At 35.4% G+C, this 19,936-nt stretch overlaps 1 protein-coding gene across 1 annotated transcript in view; it reads right to left on the bottom strand.

Moving 5' to 3' along the window:
- LOC120624735 (laccase-5) overlaps positions 1-18,917 on the bottom strand; it is an 86,636-nt gene extending 67,719 nt beyond the window's left edge. The window contains exon 1 of the mRNA XM_039891428.1: positions 18,617-18,917. Within this exon, the coding sequence (XP_039747362.1) occupies positions 18,617-18,713 (97 nt within the window). The 5' untranslated portion in view covers positions 18,714-18,917. The remainder of the gene's footprint in view (positions 1-18,616) is intronic.
- Positions 18,918-19,936: the final 1,019 nt, after the last annotated feature.

Below are 19,936 nucleotides of genomic sequence, written 5' to 3'. Positions count from 1 at the left end.
ACGAAATGCATACTCCGAGGTATTTCCTCACGCAAATCGTTAAAGGAAATAATTAGCAATTACGCGAGGTAAATATTTCTGCATTACCTGGAATCTTATCCTATTCCTCGTCGGCCTGAGGAACTAAGCTCGGTTCCCACGCTCGACTTTAAAGGACAGATAGGCCTTGATAACAACTTAACTATGATTGCTGCTGATAGGGTTACCTCACGTTAGACGCGAATTGCAATTTTATATAGCTCTAGCTTGTCTGACTAAAATCCTTCATAGCCTGATGATAATAATTCACAAATACTTTGGAAAGTGCGTGTTAGTCATAGCTAACTATAAGACTCTGTCGCTAACAATGGGCTACAGTGCGACGGATAGGTTAAAATATGTTTAATCATTTCAAAAATGAGGAGATCTAGGAGGAGAGGAGAAATAGCACTAAAGTAGCAATTGGTGGGAATCATCGCTCATTACTCGGGGGTCCGATAGAAGCTGGGGTCCTAAGAAGCGGTGCGGTCTGTACCATAGCGTTGGCAAACCCCGAATTAAGAGGGCAGACTAGTAGCAGATATCAAACGAGTCGCCGACAGCCGCAAGAAGCAAGAGTTAGAAGGCTTTGGAGTTTAGAATCGCTATAAAAAAATATATGTTTGGCACTGAAAGTCGGACAAAGGTTTTGGGTTGGTAACTTTCATCGGACATCAAGAAAGCAGATCTACCTAATGATAACGACGCAACTAAGACCGTTCAAGTAATTATTGTAAGAGATATGTACCTCTCTTGATAAATAATATCCTGGCCTCGGGTTTCAGGCCGTGGACTCGTAAAGACACAGGTGGTTAAGTTTGCCTTTGACATCAAAATCGAATTCGTTTTTTTAACACCACACTTCTCTTCTCTTCGATCATAAAAATATAAATGAATGTAAAATAATAATAATTAATATTTTCTAAAAATAAAAACTTGTATCTCTTTACAGATTAAAATAAGCAAACTCTTCCCCATACGTCATGAGATTCTGCAATGTAACGACTGTTTAATGTAACTAATAAATAGCTAACTGAGAGTTACAAGTTAGATTATTTTAATATTAACGAAAGCGTAGGAGACCTGGTTGTGAGAGCTAACGGTAAGCAGATTTCACTAACAGTGTGTGTCGAGTGCAAAGACTTAATAATTGCTGAAAAAGTGGAAAATCATATTTACGAGTCATTACTCTCACTTGATGATAAGTGAGGATGCAATCTTAAACAGACGTCCGTTTGATCGTTTTTAATACACTTGTTTGGAGTACCTTGTATGTAAGGATATCTGGGTACCTTTTTCTTAGTATTGTTGGTGCGATATGGTTGCTCAGGACGGCATAAAACCGTCGAATTTGGAACTCCCTAGATACACAAATCACACACACACACACACTCTGATATCTAACTCATCTTGTACCACGCTAAAGTCCGCAGCTCGCGATGGGTCTAGATAAAAAAAGCAGTCTCGGCCCTATGCACCACCAGGTGTTGAAGGACCCAAAGAAGAAGAAGAAGAAGACAAAAGAAATATGCCCAGCAGTGGATGTCTATCGGTTGATATGATGATAAGGTAGATGTTGAAAGCCTTCTATAGATTTTTTTTTTCACAACAAATAATTCCTCGCAACCCTATCTCTTAATAATTGAATGCAATCATTATGTTGAAGTTACGTTATTCTATGCACATACACGTATTGTGTGTTTTACCTACACACTTGATGCTAAATTTCAAAGATATCATGAGAACCTTGGTTACGCTTACTCACCGAAACAACTCAAATTATTGAGATGTTGGTCGAGAATCTTGACTGACTATGGAAACTGTTGAATCATCATTAACCTAGCAGTAATTAATTTCGTGAATATGGTACATACCCATTTCTATTTCTTACTTTATTACCGTAAAATTATAATAAAAACTTTTTATTTTAACTAACTGTATATAATTACGTTCATAGATTTATAACCAATGTGAAACGTGCAATGTTTTCTCTTTTCAATTTTCAAATGAAAGAAAGTTTTGAATGTGAAATGTCTACAAAAGGGTTGTATTATTCAGAATAGCCAGCAATCTCTTTATCGAAGCATTATTTCAATGTGAATAGATTTTAGGTTAAGATTCGGTAGCTTTGTTTTTAGTGTAACTTTCATCATCATTGAACATGTCAAAGTACAATTAAAAGCATAGTTGCAATATCTTCTTTTTTTGATTCATGACTATAGTTCCAATCTTGTTGTAATAAAATTCGTGCGTGCATTTTTTACGCATTAAATGACGTTTGTTTTGAAACCTTTTCATACAAGCACTGTAAAGTTTCACGCTGGTTGCACGTCACCGATATTATGATAAGAGTTCAATGCCATAGAGAATTAACGCTGTGTTAAATCGGGTTCGATGACAGTAGACAAGATGTCCATTTTGATGCCACGGCCAATGCTCTTGACCTAGCAACCGCCTCGTTGCGTATGACGATTGACGAGTGAAAGACCGCATCCGATTGTGCCAAATCGATTACACGCAAGATACCTCGATGATATTTTAAAACAAATCGTTTAAACCCATTGAATTTAGAACGTTTTGGGTTCTCGCCTCGCTTTCTAATTTCATTAGCGTAACGTGCGATTTTGGAATCGTCTTACGTCATTTTCGAAACTAGTGTGTGACTTAATAATGTTAATTAATTTTCTACATTAAATTTTTCATGCATTACGTGGTTTAAAAAATATATTATAAATAACATAACAATATGTGCAGCAATAAAGAAATACCTATGCGTGATTATATAATTTCTTAAATGACTTTAATGTCTCGAACATACGGCATTGTGTCTGTTTGTGTAGTGGATTTACCATTTAGGCGCATTTCTTTTTACTATTTATATATTTTATTACCTACTACTGGATTTTTACTTGTGTTATGGGTTTGTTGTTTTATGTAGATAATGAATGATGTCGTAGGTCTATAATATTATATTGATATGATACAGTACGTCTTGTGATTTTCCTAGATGGCAACACTGACGAATTTGTAATAATTCCAGTAGGTAGGTAGCTTTTTAGAATTGTATTCATTGTTGTTACCTTTAGAAAAAAAAATCAGACTTCATTATATTATGTATACAAATAAAGTAATCTAGTAAGACACTTGCGTTAATTAATTACTTAATTGAAAGAGTAGGTATGCGTTTCTCCGTTTTCGTTGTGAAAAAAGTAAAAATATATCATAACCGAGTCGTGATTGCAAGCAATTTGAATAATTAGGTACGCCAGCGAAGCACGCTTACTAGGAAGTTATATTAAATCTATTGCCTGTTGATACACATTTCTTGGAATTTTGTTGTTGTTTAAAAGTGTACTGTATCTAATACTCAAATCTGAAAAGACGAAAGAAGTACTAGAACTGAACTATAAGCTAGCTATACGATAGCGGTAATCCCTACTCATATTTTAAATGTGAATGGAAGTTGGTTTATTTCATGCAAAAACTACTGAACCGATCTTCATGAAACTTTTTATACATATTCTCGGAGGTATTAGATATAATATAGTATACTGTTCATTGAAAAAAAAAAATTACGTAAGATAAAAAAAACTCTTGTGAAATAATCTATAAATCTATATGACTATAGGTGTAGCAGTACGCTGCCTCCCAAAATTACGCGGGCGAAGCCGCAGGGCACATCTAGTACTTTATAAAGGTTTGATAGCGCTTAAACTCTCTGTTGAAGTTGGGAAACGACCTGATTATGTGATTCAACTTATTTCAAATTAATCTATATAAGTACAAGCTGTACCACGATTTCCTTCGCGCTTATATTGTGTCCAAAAAATGGTTTGGGGTGCTAAAAAATTTGAAGTTTAAAAAAGGGTAGTTGACCACACTTATAACATAGGGGTATGAAAACAAGTCCTCAAAAACGACCCAGTGAAGAAAATGATTCAAAAGATACTATCACATACGAGTAGGTACTTACGAACAAAAGTTACGATAAAATAAATGAAGTGTTACAAAATTACATCATTGCATTCACATAACCCTAGCATGTAACTTTAATATTATGCCATGGTTATTATTAAATTAACCGTGTAAACACTTATTAATTTGATAATTGTTTAAGCAGCAGGCAAGTTGTTTGTGAATTGTCAACACGTTAAAGTTTATCTATTGCTCTACACAAAATAAATAATGTAGGGTCTTATGTTGAACTGTCGATCTTTTGGTGTGTGGAAATTATGAAGTCATAATTTCCGATCTTTTGGTGTGTGGAAATTACTAAGTCATAATTTCCACACACCAAAAGATCGACAGTTCAACGAGTAGTATGTGATAGTATATTTTGAATCATTTTCTTCACTGGGTCCATTTTGAGGAAGTTTGCCGTGGTAGGTTTTAATCTCCAATATATTAAATTCTTGGCTCCCAGTGTTTTTAACAAAACTCCTCCAAACGGCTAGCCCGTTTATTATGAAATTTTGTGTTTACATTAAATAATAAAAGGCCGTTAACTTGTTTTCATACCCCTATGTTATAAGTGTGGTAAACTTCCCTTTATTAAATTGGTAACCATATGTCTGAGTACTTATTGACTTCTCAATATCTTGTACCAAGAAATATCATCGAATGTGCTACTCAAAGACTCTATAGACTAAAGGCACTTTCAGTTAGCTAACCTTTATTTCCATCGTACCAGTCAGATCTCTAGTCAAACGCTTCTGCACAACTTTATTTACAATGAACAAGTACAGACATAATGACGAACTTCCGCAAAGTAACGCCTATCTAATAGAACTTTATGTAATAATGACTTTAAAGAGAGTACAGATTTTACGTAAATTACAATAATTTTGTTAAGATATCACGCTCAATGAAGCGTCTCCGATGGCCACGGAAAGGGAAACCGCGCCAATAGCACAGCGAAGCTGGTGTCTTTAGAGAAAGTTTAAAATTATACATCGCAAACTGGTAACATTGACTGACTCAACGGTGCATTTGGAGCTATCATAGACTATAAACTTTTTTCTAATAGATACTTTAGACTTGTGCTCTAGATAGAGAGAAGAAACAGAAGCACTAGCAGGTATATTGGATAAAACATTATCGTTCCTATGCAAACCTATGAATTTAACTCTTTATAAATAATAGTCGTTTTAAAGACATGTCAGCCTTAAAATACTAGTAGGAAAAGGTGATGTAGCTTTAATTAATAATGCATGAAATCTTAAGCTTCATATAATTTTTTTGGTAGCACAGCGGTACTGGGTTAAAGGGTTTTTTTGAAAGGAAGTATAATTTTTTTAATAGTTTTACTTGGAAAAACGAATAAGCAGTAAATCAACGCTACTGAGTTCGAATTAGTTTTAATGGCTGGAGTGGCCACTCCAGCAAGGAAGTTTAGTATCTCACTATAAAGTACAAAAGAGGAAAAAAGTTTTGAAACGTAAAATAGGATTTACTCTTACTCCTATTTTTTATCATTTATATCTATCGTATTTATATGGAATTGTGGGCATGATTACAGAATTAAGTCATGCATACAATTTGACTATAACTTTGTTCTTATTTAGAAACTTATGAAGCCTGCATTTTAATTTAGGTAAATTAGTTTAAACTTATTATTTGCTACTTAAATGGATAAAATTTACATTTTCAATAGTAACAATAGGAGTATCTTATCGTGAATATTAATATTATAAACAACAACTTATTTTCGCAGTGTAAATATAATGTACCGACCTATTTTAGATAAAATTAGATTAATTTATCGTTTATTAACTTTAGTAAATCTATGTTTGTAGAAGCTCATGTTTTGGCTTTAGATAACATAGCTAATTGATAACAATTTAATGTAAACTGTGCTACTTTGATTATTATGTGAAAATTTATTTTCTAGCGTAGGTACAAATACAGTAGTTTATGTGTTCAACATCTGTTTCTTTTATTTTTTTTTTCACTGCTAGTTAGCCCTTAACTGCAATCTCACCTGATGGTAAGCTAAGTCTGTCGAAGTCACCTCACTAGCAGTCTAAGATCTAAGTTGGCTAACGTGTTAGTTGCAGTTATTAATCCCATACCCATACATAGACATCGTACCGGAAACTAACCTCCCACCATCAGGCAGGAATCACATCTTTACTGAGATCATAAATGCGAAAGTGTGTTTGCTAGTTTATTTGTTCGTTTGTTTGTGTGTCTTTACAGTGCGCACTAAGAAAGAAACCAATCAACTAGATTTTAGCCGTGGAGTTAGTTGAAAGGATGAAGATAACGTAAGCTACTTTTTATTCCAGGAAAACAAACGGTTCACGAGATTTGTAAAAAACCATAGTAAATGCAAACAAAGAACGCGGGCAAGAGCTAGTAATATTTAAAAAGCAAAGAAAACTAATATGACCTCCCTGATGTTTAACTATACAACTTGTAATTTGAATGACCCTGTAAAATATTAAATCAAAAGAAGCATTTTTATTTTACTATACAAACGAGTTTAAAACATTCTAAGTGTTTACTTACGACAGCCCTATTGAATATAAAAGACCGACACGCGCATAGTACCTACGCTACGTGACGCGTACCCCATAAAGTGACAGGAGTCACATTAATTTTTATTTTGCATGTGATGTAAGGGCTTTATCTGATTTCTTTCAGAAAATACTATGGCAGAGATTTATTTAAAAACTATTTAATTTTCGGTTATATAGATTAGTCTCAAAGACAGCACATAATGTTCCTCTAAAGCATGTGAATTATTTTTTCGTTTTTCATTTACACGTTGTAAATGATTATGTTAAACAGACGCAATGTAGATATTTATTATCTTAAACGTAGAAATCTTAACAGGCATAATAATAAGTAGAGTTTAATATATTTATCATTTAATACCTATAATTTTTCTCGACTGACGCTAAATAGGTTCCCAAGTATGCAATTGCATTAAACAGAAAGGGGTATTTGCAGTGGTATATAATTGTTTTTTATACACGATATCGTAATGTTATACCCGCTCTAGATTTGCACACGAACCATTAGTAAAATTAAGTCCTATATTGCTATCTCACTCGGTGGTAACTGATGATGCAGTCTTAGACGGTAGCGGGCTTGCAGTTAAATGCTTAAGTGTAGTGGATTAAAAAAAAACTTGAAAACTAAAACTAGTGGTATAGGTCATTTCCAGGTCTACTTTGTTTCGAAGTACCCATCATATTTCAAATGTTCCCTCAACCTCGCTCAAAAAATTTACATTTAAAGTAACTGTTATATACGACGCCAGAAAAAAGTTTCACTTCAAAAACAATGCAATATTGATTTTATAAGTTCATGCAATGTACTGGTTAGGTACTTCCTTTCTACGTAACCCAGTTCGTAGAGTAATTATCAAGTATTGAATGGTGAACGAATGAATGGAACAATAGTGCCTTAGAATGTAGGGCTTGTGGTGCACGCATTTCTATGTTAATTCTAGTCTTACGTAAAACATCTCACGCATAATCTATCTTGACTGTAAATTAACCCTGCAGCTCTCCTGCACAATTTCATTGAATTTTAAACCTTGTCCTCATCACGGTAAAGTTTAATAAGAAACAGAGTGGAAGTCTATTTCCAGGTTACGATTAATTTATGAATCCATGCTCAAGGTTTCTTGTACTAGGTCTTTTCATTTAAAGGTATGGTAAAAAGGCAAAGTTATGTAATGCGAGTGTTAAGGTAACGTGAGCTTATTTCAAATATAAAATAATGTAAGAAGTACAATAAGTGTCTAAAAAAATTGTGCCAAGGATTCTAGAGCGTTTCTTACTCCTAACCCAACGTATGGTTCCACACTAAATTCGTCTGTTTGATTGAGTCTTAGGCGCTGCACACACGTAGACACGTTATGTTAAGAACACGGGACACTAACTTAGCAATTGCGGTTGCTGTATCGGGTAGTGGCAATTACACACAGTACATACATTACATACAGTAGTTGCCGGTGCATTGGATACATACACTAGTTGCCAGTGCATATTTTTAGACACCACGATGGACCGTATCCTTTAGGCGACACCGAAGACTTAAATTAACTCATAGAAATTGTAAAAAAGTTTTAATGCTTTTTCTTCAACTTTTTATCGGCAATCAGTGTGAAAAGAGAAAGCTATTGATAACCAAAAGCGTGTATGTCGGCGCAGGCAGTGGTTCAAAATGACTATATGGAACATCATATTATACAACATCATATTTTTTAAAAGCTGTGTGCATTATGTCCAACTTTATGTCATTTGCTTTATCGATGAATGAAAACATCGTGAGAAAACCCCCATGCCTGAGAGATGCGCGAGTTGAGCCTTAGACTACGGCTTAAGCCTTCTTATTCTGAGAGAAGTGGTATGATGAAGATGACTCTAAGTTAGTTTGCAACACGAGACACAAAAGTGTATGTTTAAGCCGCACCTAACATAACTTGGCAATACCTGTCAGATAAAAACGAAAAACTTCTAAAGATTGAGATGAAATTCCGTTATCCATAAAGCAACTTTGATATGTGATCTATATCTATCAAAGGTTATAAGTTACTTGTTCGAGATACAAAGTTAGCAGTCACATTCACATGCGTTTTGCTAATGCGTGGTTCACCTTAAAGGTCAGATATTGAGGTCAACAGAATTGTTTCACCGTACAGTACCCTCATAATATAACAAGCAATTAAAAATCTTAAAACATGGGTGCTAAGTACTAAAATTGTGTTTCCTACGCAATTAAATTTCGTTGGTTAATTCTTTACTCAACAGCTGTTACATTCTTGTTTTCAGAAAGTGTGAAGGTTGAGTTATATTTGAAAACTGTCAAAAGTAAAATGGATCGAGTCCACACATTTTACACAATTAAGATTCATTGCTTCCTCAGTTCAAAAGACTGATAGAGGTTGTAATTCTAATGTGCTGGAATAGCTACTAGGAATACAGAGCGGATAGAGAAGTCTATTTTTTGGCAATATCTGGATAGAACTGAACTTGGCTTTATTACTGTCATCAATTGTCTTTTGCTGGACTAAGGGTCTCTCACAACGGCAGGTTTTGCCCAAAATCCAAAAAAAAGTGTAGGTAAAAACACTAATAAAAATTATAAAATTTTTCTATTTAAGTATTTCATATTCTTTGAACCGTAGCATCGTAGTGGACTGCGGTCAAAGCCTTTCTCATTATGAGAAGACATTCTTTGGACGGTAATGGATTTATACTGATAATGTTTCTTGCTTTATCATAACTAGACCATTCTAAGAAGTCCGTTTTACTTCTATATGCTAAGTGGAAGTGTTCGAGAGAGAGAAACGACTGTAAATTATTTTTTACCGCTCCCACGTTTGTAATGCAAGGGATGTACATAGATTAGATGGTACTATGATAGTATGTTTTTTCGGTGAAATTTAAAGTAAATCCGCATGTGATTAGAATAGAATGCTCGATTAAAAAGTGAAAACGTATAAGTAGATACACTAACGATTTCTATTTACGATCATTGGATGACTGAAAAGAAGCTTAGTATGCATTTTGGTAATGTATTTAAAATATCACATAAGTTTAAAAGGGATATTACTTAAATTTACTGTTAGACACGATTCAAATGGTAAATGAAATCTTATCACTTCATACTAATGCAATATTTAAACCGTGTAGTTTCATTTGTTTATTCTGTATTTAGGTAGCAACGTACCGGACGTGGTTTATTTCATGGTGAAAATAAATAAGCTGGGGATTATTATAGGTTCGCTTTTGAACCTGAAAAACAAATCTGACTAGAAGAAACATGCAGGCTTTTAAAACCTAATAGTTGATAAGTAAGAAAAAATATCTAAGTAATAACTTAAATAAACTTATTCAATGATATTTAAATGACAAAAGAAACTTGTCCGTTTGTCAGTCAACATCTTTTTTCTAAGTATCGGTTTAAAGTTATAATTAATGTCAAATAAACACAAGAAAAACGAAATCAGAAAACCTAAACTCTATTTTATTTTAAAATACTTACTAGAAAATTATTGGTTGAAGCAACTTAAACGCGTTTTGTTTAAGTACTTTTAATTTCTTTTTTGTTTTTCTTTTATGACGAAAAAAACATTATTTTTTTCAATTGTTCCTTTAAGACTCCAATAAATAATATTTATACAATTCCTCCAACGTACGGAGCTCTGTGTGCGAATCTTACTCTCACTTGACTACTTTGTGTTAAGTAAACTTATGTACGAAGCTAAAACCCTCGCCTCAATACATCAGTGGAAAATGGAGGCGCGAAGAAGGGGCGAGGAACCGATGCTGCGGGTATACACGCAGCGTCGTTTCGAGCTCCGTCAGATCCTAATGGCGAAATGGAAGGGACGCCTGGAAAATCCCAGCGCAGGGCATGCCACTATAGCGGCGATAAGGCCCGTTATGGAGGATTGGCTAGGGCGCCACCATGGTGCCCTATCATTTCGGCTGACGCAGATACTAACCGGACACGGTTGCTTTGGTAAGTATTTGTGTCGCATAGGTCGGGAGCAATCGCCCGGTTGCCACCATTGCGATGACTGCCTCGAGGACACGGCGCAGCACACCTTAGAGGTGTGTCCAGCTTGGGCAGGGCAGCGCCGTGCCCTCGAAAATACGGCAGCTGGTGACCTTTCGCTTCCAACTATAGTTCAAACTATATTACGGAGCGAGTCAGCGTGGAATACTGCTGCCTCTTTTTGCGAGGAGGTGATGTCCGCAAAGGAGGCGGCGGAGCGAGACAGAGAAAGAACATCAACACTCCCCTCTCGCAGGAGACGAACCGGGCGCCGGAGAGCAACCAATGACCTCCGGCCTCCATGAGTTGTAGGCGCGCGGGTGGCGAATTAAAGGGGAAGTTTGCCACCCAAATAATGACAGGCCTAAGAAGGTGGCGTGCCGTGTAGTGTACGCCTCTCTGGAGGATTTGGCAGCGATCAGGCCAGTGATGATAGGACCCGCCACGCACTGGGGGGTCAAAACCTTGGCGAGAGTGCGGTGAATACGCAAGTGAACCCCGTGCTCTCACTTATAGGGCTATCGAGGGACACACAGAGTTTTTAGTGGGTGCAAGTCCCACATAACTACTCCGTTTCCCCAATGGAGTGGTATGCGTCAGGCATTTTCTCTGTATAAAAAAAAAAAAAAAAAAAAAAAAACTTATGTAAAATAGTTAATTACAAAAACCAACGTCCGTTGTAAGTTTACCCATGGTAGCGTTGTAATTAGTTAGAGCTGTTTTTAAATTGTAACGAATTATGATATAGTTTAGACCGTAAAAGTAATTTTTTATTAAGTAATTATAACATTAGCCCGCCAACCAGAATTGGAACAACGTGATGGGTCAACACTCTTGTACCGCTCTAATAAAGAGGAGGCCTCTGTTCTTGGCAGTGGTATATTGGTACGCTGAGACTGGTAAAGTATATATATATTTTTTTATTAATATGATATTTCTAACTAGATTGGAATTTCACTTATACGTGGTTATCTGAGGTTTTTATATATAATAATGTTAGATAATTATTAATGAACTGAATAACGAAAGTGTAGCAAGCAGTGTATTATCCAAATGGTTATGGTTTAATGAATGTGTATAGTAGAAGTGATGGGATAATGATGCATGAAGGCATTTAGGTAAACCATTTTAATCTCGTACTCTAAAAGTTATTTTTTTTCTTCCAACACGGAATCTTAAAAATTTTGTTTGTGAAATTACTAAGCCGCTACTAATGGTACGAAGTATTAGACCGGTGAGTATTTTGATTAAAAAATGGAATACTGCCACGCCTAAAACGGTTTTATATGCTATCTAATTAATACAATTTTTTGTCGGTATGTCTTCTATTCGACATCTGTGTTCTCTATTTTTTGCTAGTGTTAGATATACACGTACGTGTTTGGAATGTTTACATTAAACATGGAGATTGGCACTAGTTAGTTACTAGTCAAAATGTTGATTATTTATTCGCTGATTGAAGTCCCTATTTATATTAATTCCTAAATATATTCATTATGTAACATTATACGCTAACTAAAATAACTTACGGGGGGCCGAGTTCGCATCCCAGTACCACCTCTTACTTTTCTTGGTTATGAGCTTTTAAGCAATTCAAAGATCACTTGCTTCAACGATGAAGGAAACTATCGTGAGTACAGCATGCCCGAGAGTTCTCCATAATGTTCTCAAAGTTGTATGGAGTCCACCAATCCACACTGAGTCAGCGTGGTGGACTACGGCCTTAACCCCTTCTCATTGAGAAGACCCCGTGCCCTGTAGTGGGCCAGTAATGGGTTGATATGATGATGATAATGATAATGACCCAAGGGCTTGCGCTTACTTAGTCCAAAAGATAAGCCTTCCAATCCGGAGCGGAAATTGGCTTCTTGGGCACTTAGCCGTAGGACGATATCTTTTATAAATATTTTTTGGTTGTTTATTATTTGGTTAGTTGTTTTCAATATTAGTACGGAACATTAATAGATTTTTTTGTAATTATTTGTGTTTCTTAAAGTGCATTACTTTATAAATAACACAATCGTTTTAACGCTTCAAGTTTTTATTTTTTTATTAAAGTTACACAACCTTATCATCCTTAAAATATTTATATGTTTATGTTCAAGGTAATAACAGCATACTTGGGCCGGTAATTATAACTTTCGTTACAATTTTATCACATCGTGCATTACGTAAGTAAATAAAATAACAGGTCATAAAATAAATCATTTTCGTGAAGGCGTTCTTGTTTTGAAAAATGAGTGGCGATTTTATACGTTCTTATTTTTGTTGTTAATTGCAATTTTAATGAAGGAAAATGCTAACAATTAGGGCATGTCGTTTCGCGATCACACTCAATGCTGATACATACTAGATTTCAACGTATTAATTTACTAATTATAAACCGGAGTGAACACTTCAACTTAGTGGCTTAAGTTGTGTGAATAGCAACCATGACGGCCGATTGGCGTAGTGGGCAGCGACCCTGCTTTCTGAGTCAAAGGCCGTGGGTTCGATTCCCACAACTGGCAAATGTTTGTATGATAATCATGAATGTTTTTCAGTGTCTGGGTGTTTATATGTATATTATAAGTATTTATATACATAAAATTATTCATAAAAAATATTCATCAGTCATCTTAGTTACCATAACACAAGCTACGCTTACTTTGGGGCTAGGTGGCGATGTATGTATTGTCGTAGTATATTTATTTATTTATTGTTTATTAACTTATTTAGTGGTTGCGCGGGTTCAGTGGGCGATGGAGCTATGTCAGTATTGATCAAATCAGAAAGGAGAGAAGAACGTAGCTCAGCGAGGCGTGTAGCTTAAGCGGCAATGGTCGGGGCACATAGCTCGTAGAACCAATGGACGTTGAGGCCCCAAAGTGCTGAAATGGCGACCCCACACGGTAAACACAGCGTTGGTCGACCTTCAACGAGGTGGGCAGACGATATCAAGCGAGTCGCTGGACGCCGCTTGAAGCAAGCGGCGCAGGACCGTGGATTTTGGAACTACCTTCAAAAGACCTATGTACAGTAGTAACCGGAAATCGGTTGAAGTGGTGATGATGATGATGAAGGTCTTGGTGCTATTTACACTTAAGTAATTTTATTTACATTATTTATTACTTATTTAATTATGGTGCAGTAGTGAGATCTGTGGTTTTGTATCTGGGAGGTCCGGTACGATCATCTCTGGCAGGAGCAATTTGTAAATTTATAATATCAGACTTTTCTCTGGTCTGGTCTGCTGGTAGGCAAAGGTCGGCCAGCTAAGGTGGCTTGGTACTACTCTATCGACAAAACGTCCCACCAAGCTATTCTATCGCCGTGCAGAAAGCGCCGGGTTTGGGTGAAATATAACTGAGTGCCTTAACCTGTCAGGCCCACAAACATCTCTACATAATTTATCACCAGGTGAGATTGCAGTCAAGGGCTAACGTGTAGCGGAATAAAAAGACCGCGGATGAGTCTGGTCTCCATTATATTGATTTAAAAAATCAAATGCCAATAAAACCTTTTGTGAAATGTTATAGTCTCAATATTTCGTCCATTAACTTTTTGCATGCTCTTTTACAAATCTCTATGAAGCAAATAATCTTAAGGTAGGCGAACATTTCAAAACTGCGATGGGAAAAACTGCATCTTGTACTGACCGGACGAGCTCTCGCTGATCATTCAATCTTGCTTTTTACTATAGCCTGTTCACATTAGGCAATAGCGACAATATTTAAACATCAGGGCTAAGATCAGCTCTACGTGATAATTATGTCTACCATCTTCTCGGCCTATTTCTAACGAGTTAAGACGAGATAAAGAATACATCTACATGGCTTTTCAAGCTGAAGGAGTTATAAGATATGTTTATATAGTAGGCAATTAAAATAATATATATTCTGTATAAATTTGAAGGCATTGTTATTATGTAGTTTAAAGAAAAAAATATAATCTACTCTACATTCATGTGTTATCTTTATATATATATTTCTTGTGTTCGTGTGTATGTCACTGAACTCCTCCTAAACGGCTGGACCGATTTGAATGATTTTTTTTGGTATGCGTTTGGGTGGCACCCTGGATGGTTTAGATTCACAAATAAGCCCGACAGATGGCGTTGGGGTCCGCTTGTTTTATATAAAACTGTTACTTTATTCAAACAGGCCACAAAGGCTGAATAGTTCATATATAATTTTTAGCATTATGGTGTTATAAAGTATGACAAATTATTGCAACATAGCGGATAGTCTTGGTGGGTAAGTCATAATTAATTGGTTCTTTCGTTAAAAACTGTACAGGAAGCATAACAGAACAAAAGTTGGTGCAATTTAAAATTGTTATCCATAAGATGTTGTGTTCCAGATAATTGTAATGAGCGCTACGACTTCGTAACGACGTAGTGTGAAGGGGTTTAATGCAAACCCGTAGTTGATTAGCGCTCCGGATGTAGCGTACGTGTTTATACGTACTCACACCTACGTGTCGCAATAACCCATGGTCTCGGGAATTGTCGGACACGTCGGTTAGAAATGGAGAATAATAAATATGCAATTAATTATTAAAATAAATTAATTTCTTGTTAAAAAAATTATCATCATAATTATCATCAACAGTGTACGGGAGCTATGGTAATACGCTCGACCGTAACAATAGGAAGATCTTCCTCCGAGCGGGTGATCGTGCTCGGGGACCGAGGACCGAACATTCATCTTTGGAAGTTGTATATACAGGCATTCTTTGTGAACACTTCGCTAGCGCGATGCAGGATTTTTGTGGCACTATCTAGTTCTGTAATGTGGAGACCGCTACAAACAGCCTATTACAGTCCATTGCTGGACTAAAGACCTCTCACAACTGGAGAATATGCCTATAATCACCAAGCTGAGCAGGTGGTTTTGTGATGGTAGTAGTAGCATAGAAGACGCTGCTGCCCTCTCTCCGTTATATTCCGTTAGTCGCTTCGTACGACACCCGCGGGAAGACGCGGAGTGGTGACTACTGTATAATGTCATGATCTGCCGTCACCACACGGCACCAAGCATATGTTGTTCATGTTTAAAAAAATATGCTTAAATAAAATTAATAGGCTGAATTAAATAATAAATGTTGTAATAAAATATTATATCTACATGGGAACCTTGATATGTACGCATATGTTATTCTCTAACTACTACAATGCAAAAAAACATTACGATCTCTTGCTCCGTAAAAAACAAATACAAATTGTAAAAATTATTTCTTGGATCTGCTTGCTCAATTTCATCTACATCCGTTCTACCGTTTTGGCAGGATTGACAAAAAAAACAAAAAAATTGCATGTATAATATATAGGTTACAAGTTCTGTCTTGGACGTTTATTTTAGCTTTTTAGTGCTCATCATACATTTGCCTTGTTATTTGATCTACCTTTGTAATTCTCTACGAATGTTCTTCTGTCTCACGAAAACTATTTGGGTGAAGTAAGTCACTCGGAGATTTTGGACATAAGGGGCAATATCGAGTTGAAAATATTCCTATTCTTACTAAGAAATCACTCGAGGAATAGTAAAGGGTCCCAATTGAATTCATTCAGAGCGTTCTCTACTGACTGGCATAAAATTCACATAAATCAATGAAAAAAAACTAAAGATCTATATTTATACACACTTATTAAATATACGTTAAACTAACAACCTCCACTTCATGAAAGTTTAAAATACCCGTAACGTATTCATTATATGTCCAATAAATATTCGAATTCTTACGTAGGTAGCAGTTATTCACTTGTTTTATTTGTATTTTCCCAGCTGTGAAACGAATTCGTTTAAAGCAAAGGTATATTATTATTTTTTGTTTAAGCATATCACCTTGTATTTGTATACTCCTTTAATTGCATACTACAGTTCAGCTATTTTATAGGATTAATTTTGACATTTCGTGTGTCAGTGGTCACAAATATTTTAAACTTAAGGTAAGTCCTCCAATTTTAATATGAGTGAAAGCTCTAAGGCTTTAAATCTCGTATGATCTCTGAGAATTGTTAATTCTAGTCCAAAATATTCCTGCTACCTTGACAGCGGCATCGTCTCATCTTACGAGTTGTGTGTCCAGAATTAGTATAAATTTTCTTTGGATGGATGTAGTAAACTAGCTTCTATATTCTTTCATCTTAGATTAATACTATTAGTCATATAATTTTCAATAATGACTTAGATTTTGTAGATTTGACAATAACCATCATTACTTATTAAGACGTTTTATTTAATGTCTTAAAATTAATGTAACAGCTGTCAAATGTACTATAACTATAACGGTTTTACTGCAGTGATACATATTTATCTTACACGTGTTTACTTTTTACCTACCAACTATTTAAGTTTACATTTGAATTATAAATTATATATAAGACCCTCAAAGGTCTTTTTTTCAATTTTGTGCATCATATTTGATTAAAATAATATACAAAATCTAACATATGATTAAATTTGGTAGCAAAAATTATAATACAATTAACTACCTTACATTATACTGAACACTTAAGAATGTAGAATAAAATCTTAGTATAACATCAATTAAACGTATAAACATGTTCTTCGTTTCTAGGTGTTAATTAGGGTCACACATTTTTCAGATTTACATTAAAACTTGTTAAGTTATTTGAATCAAGTTTCAAAAGATTAAGGCAGACAAAAATTCTGTGTTGTATATGAAGTGATTACGGCTATTCCAAATTCCTATCTGAAACTGTATTGTTTACGATATTTACAAATTATAATACGGTAATCATAAAGTTGAATTTATAAATATGTAAATTAAAAATAAAATGTTTTTTAATCTATAGGCATACCGTTAGGTATTCGTTTCGGATGTTAATATTCGTTTTGGGAAAACCTAATAATTACAATATCCTAGAGATCCCACGCTGTTTGAAGGCAAACAAAAATTTTTATTGACACGACATAAAATTGTACAGCTTAGAAATCGTACTAAACATAAGTACCGTTTATTTATCAAAAAAACCATAGAAGGTTTATTTTGTTAAAATAGTTTAAGAATTTAACATATTGAATTTCATAGTGTTAGTTATCGTAACATAATGATCTGTTTAATTTCAAAATGTTTTTTCAACGTCAAAAAAAATGCGTCCTTTAGATATTTTACAATGGCCTTCTAGGTATTTCACTATTTTGACTACAAACAAAGCCTTTAAGGCTTTTTGCTTGAGGTCATTTTATTAAATCTAAATAGTAATCAATTTTTTCGTCAAGAGTTATCAGACAATTATCATGAATCGATTAAAATTAAGTGAGTAATCCTAAACTGTACCGCATCGTCCTATAAATTCCAGGTTGCCATGAATAAACTTAATATCTTACACACACATATATATATATATATATATATATATATATATTTATGTATATAAATGTATATTTATAAAGAAGCCTTGCAATCCCGAGGGAAAATAGCGCCTGCGTTTCTTGTGCATCTTTGTTACCGTAAAAATTGATTTACAGTTCTACTTTTATATACAACTCCAAAAATATTTGCGTAAAAATGTACATACCAACATTTTTACGCAAATATTTTTGGAGTTGTATATAAAAGTAAATCAATTTTTAACGTAGTTTTGGCCTGTTACTGTTTTTGACAGGCGAGATGAAATTAATTGACTGTTTATCATATTAAACCGGACGTAAGTCTTATATAGCTTAATTAATAAAAATATGACGCAATAAATCATAGTCGAAAAATATGCAAAAAGTACTCTAGGAACGATGTCGGTTTATGTATACTAATTTTATTTTGTTTATGCGGTCGTTGACAGCACACCGCCGATTCGTTGATTCGAGTACGGGATCATATGATCCGAAGTTACTCTACCTACGTGGTTCGCCATTCGACTCCTAATGTATCGGATATAACGGGGTCAAAGGATCATTTAACGCCAGCATTCGCCCACTTAATTCACATACGAATAAAACTATGTTCTATTTCCGTTTATTATCTACTACACAGCTGGTGAATTATCATTATGCAATAAATAATATTATGCGTTTTCTAAATACATAGTAGGCTTTTAATTCGTGCGCGATGTGTCTGCAATTATAATGAAATTTACCTTTCTTTCGCTTAGGCGCCACTCTCACACCAAACGTTAGTTCAGTCACTAGGCACAATGACAAAATCAGTAAACAGTATCTGGCACTGCACCCCATTTTTGTTACACAGTCTTATTGCTCGATTATTATTGTAAAGGCACTGGTGATTTGCATTTGCCCAACACGTGTTGAAGTCCGCTATCCAATTTCGCGTGAGAACACGCGCGGAGCACTAAAAAAAAAATAACCGAGCCGCACGTCAGGCAGCAGGCGACGACCAAGAGAACCGCCCGACTACCCTATATTTTGACTTATAGCAATTTGGCAGCGCGAATTCCACTTGTATATAAAACCTTTCGCCGGCTCGAAGCGGTTGGTTATTGGTTGTACGACGCTGTGTACACGAAGGTGAAGGGAGCTGGTAGCTTACCCCTCCATCGCCGGCGGAGGGGGCAAGCCAGGGTCGGCAGACACTTTTGCTATCGTTGACTGAGATAGCTATCATACTTAGGCTGTACCGTTGCGCCTTAGTTACGTCACACGTGCAACAGTTTGTTTCTCGTTTCCAAGCCTAGTGGGAGGACTTCGACTTCACTTTCGGGGGGCTGAGTTTAAATACATACCTCTAACTTTTCTTAATTATTTGCGTTTTAAGCAATTAAAATATCACTTGCTTCAACGGTGAAGGAACACATCGTGAGGAAATTTGCATGCCTGAGAATTCTCCATAATGTTCTCAAAGGCGTATATCCACCCGTCCGCACTGGGCCAGCGTCGTGGACCACGGCCTTAATCCTTTCTCATTTCATGTAATGGGTGATATGATTATGGTGATGAAAAGAGAATTACTCTTTGGACCCGAAAGATAATGCAGTTATGCAACCATACTTTCCCGAGTATATAAACTATTTTAGTTATGCGGCAGGTCGTAGAAAACATGCTAATACTAAAACCACATGAACAAAAGAAGTATAGAAGGGCTAAACGATAGATGAATTTTGTAAAAGAAGATACCTAAGCGTTTAAAAGGTACACATTTTAGATAGGTTTAGATTAGGTACATATTTTAGTGGGTTGACGGCTATAATTGCCATCCTTCAACCGATGTACATACGAGTATTATACTGGACATTAGTCTTCTTCGCAATTTAACAGTCTCGTGCCAACTTTGTGCAGCAACTTCTTGAGTTTCTCCCAAAAATATATACGATATGCGGAACAAAATTTTAAGTATATTAAGTTTTTATTTAATTATGGTTTTATCAAAACTAACGGCACAGGGTTTTAAATCCCTAGGTGATTTTTCAAAACAAGTTTTTGAAATCCGTAGGAGAAAGGAA

The sequence above is a fragment of the Pararge aegeria genome, chromosome 6, assembly GCF_905163445.1.
Source record: "Pararge aegeria chromosome 6, ilParAegt1.1, whole genome shotgun sequence".
Lineage (NCBI taxonomy): Eukaryota > Metazoa > Arthropoda > Insecta > Lepidoptera > Nymphalidae > Pararge > Pararge aegeria.
The sequence above is the reverse complement of the archived record's forward strand: the minus strand, read 5'-3'. Positions and strand labels throughout refer to the sequence as shown.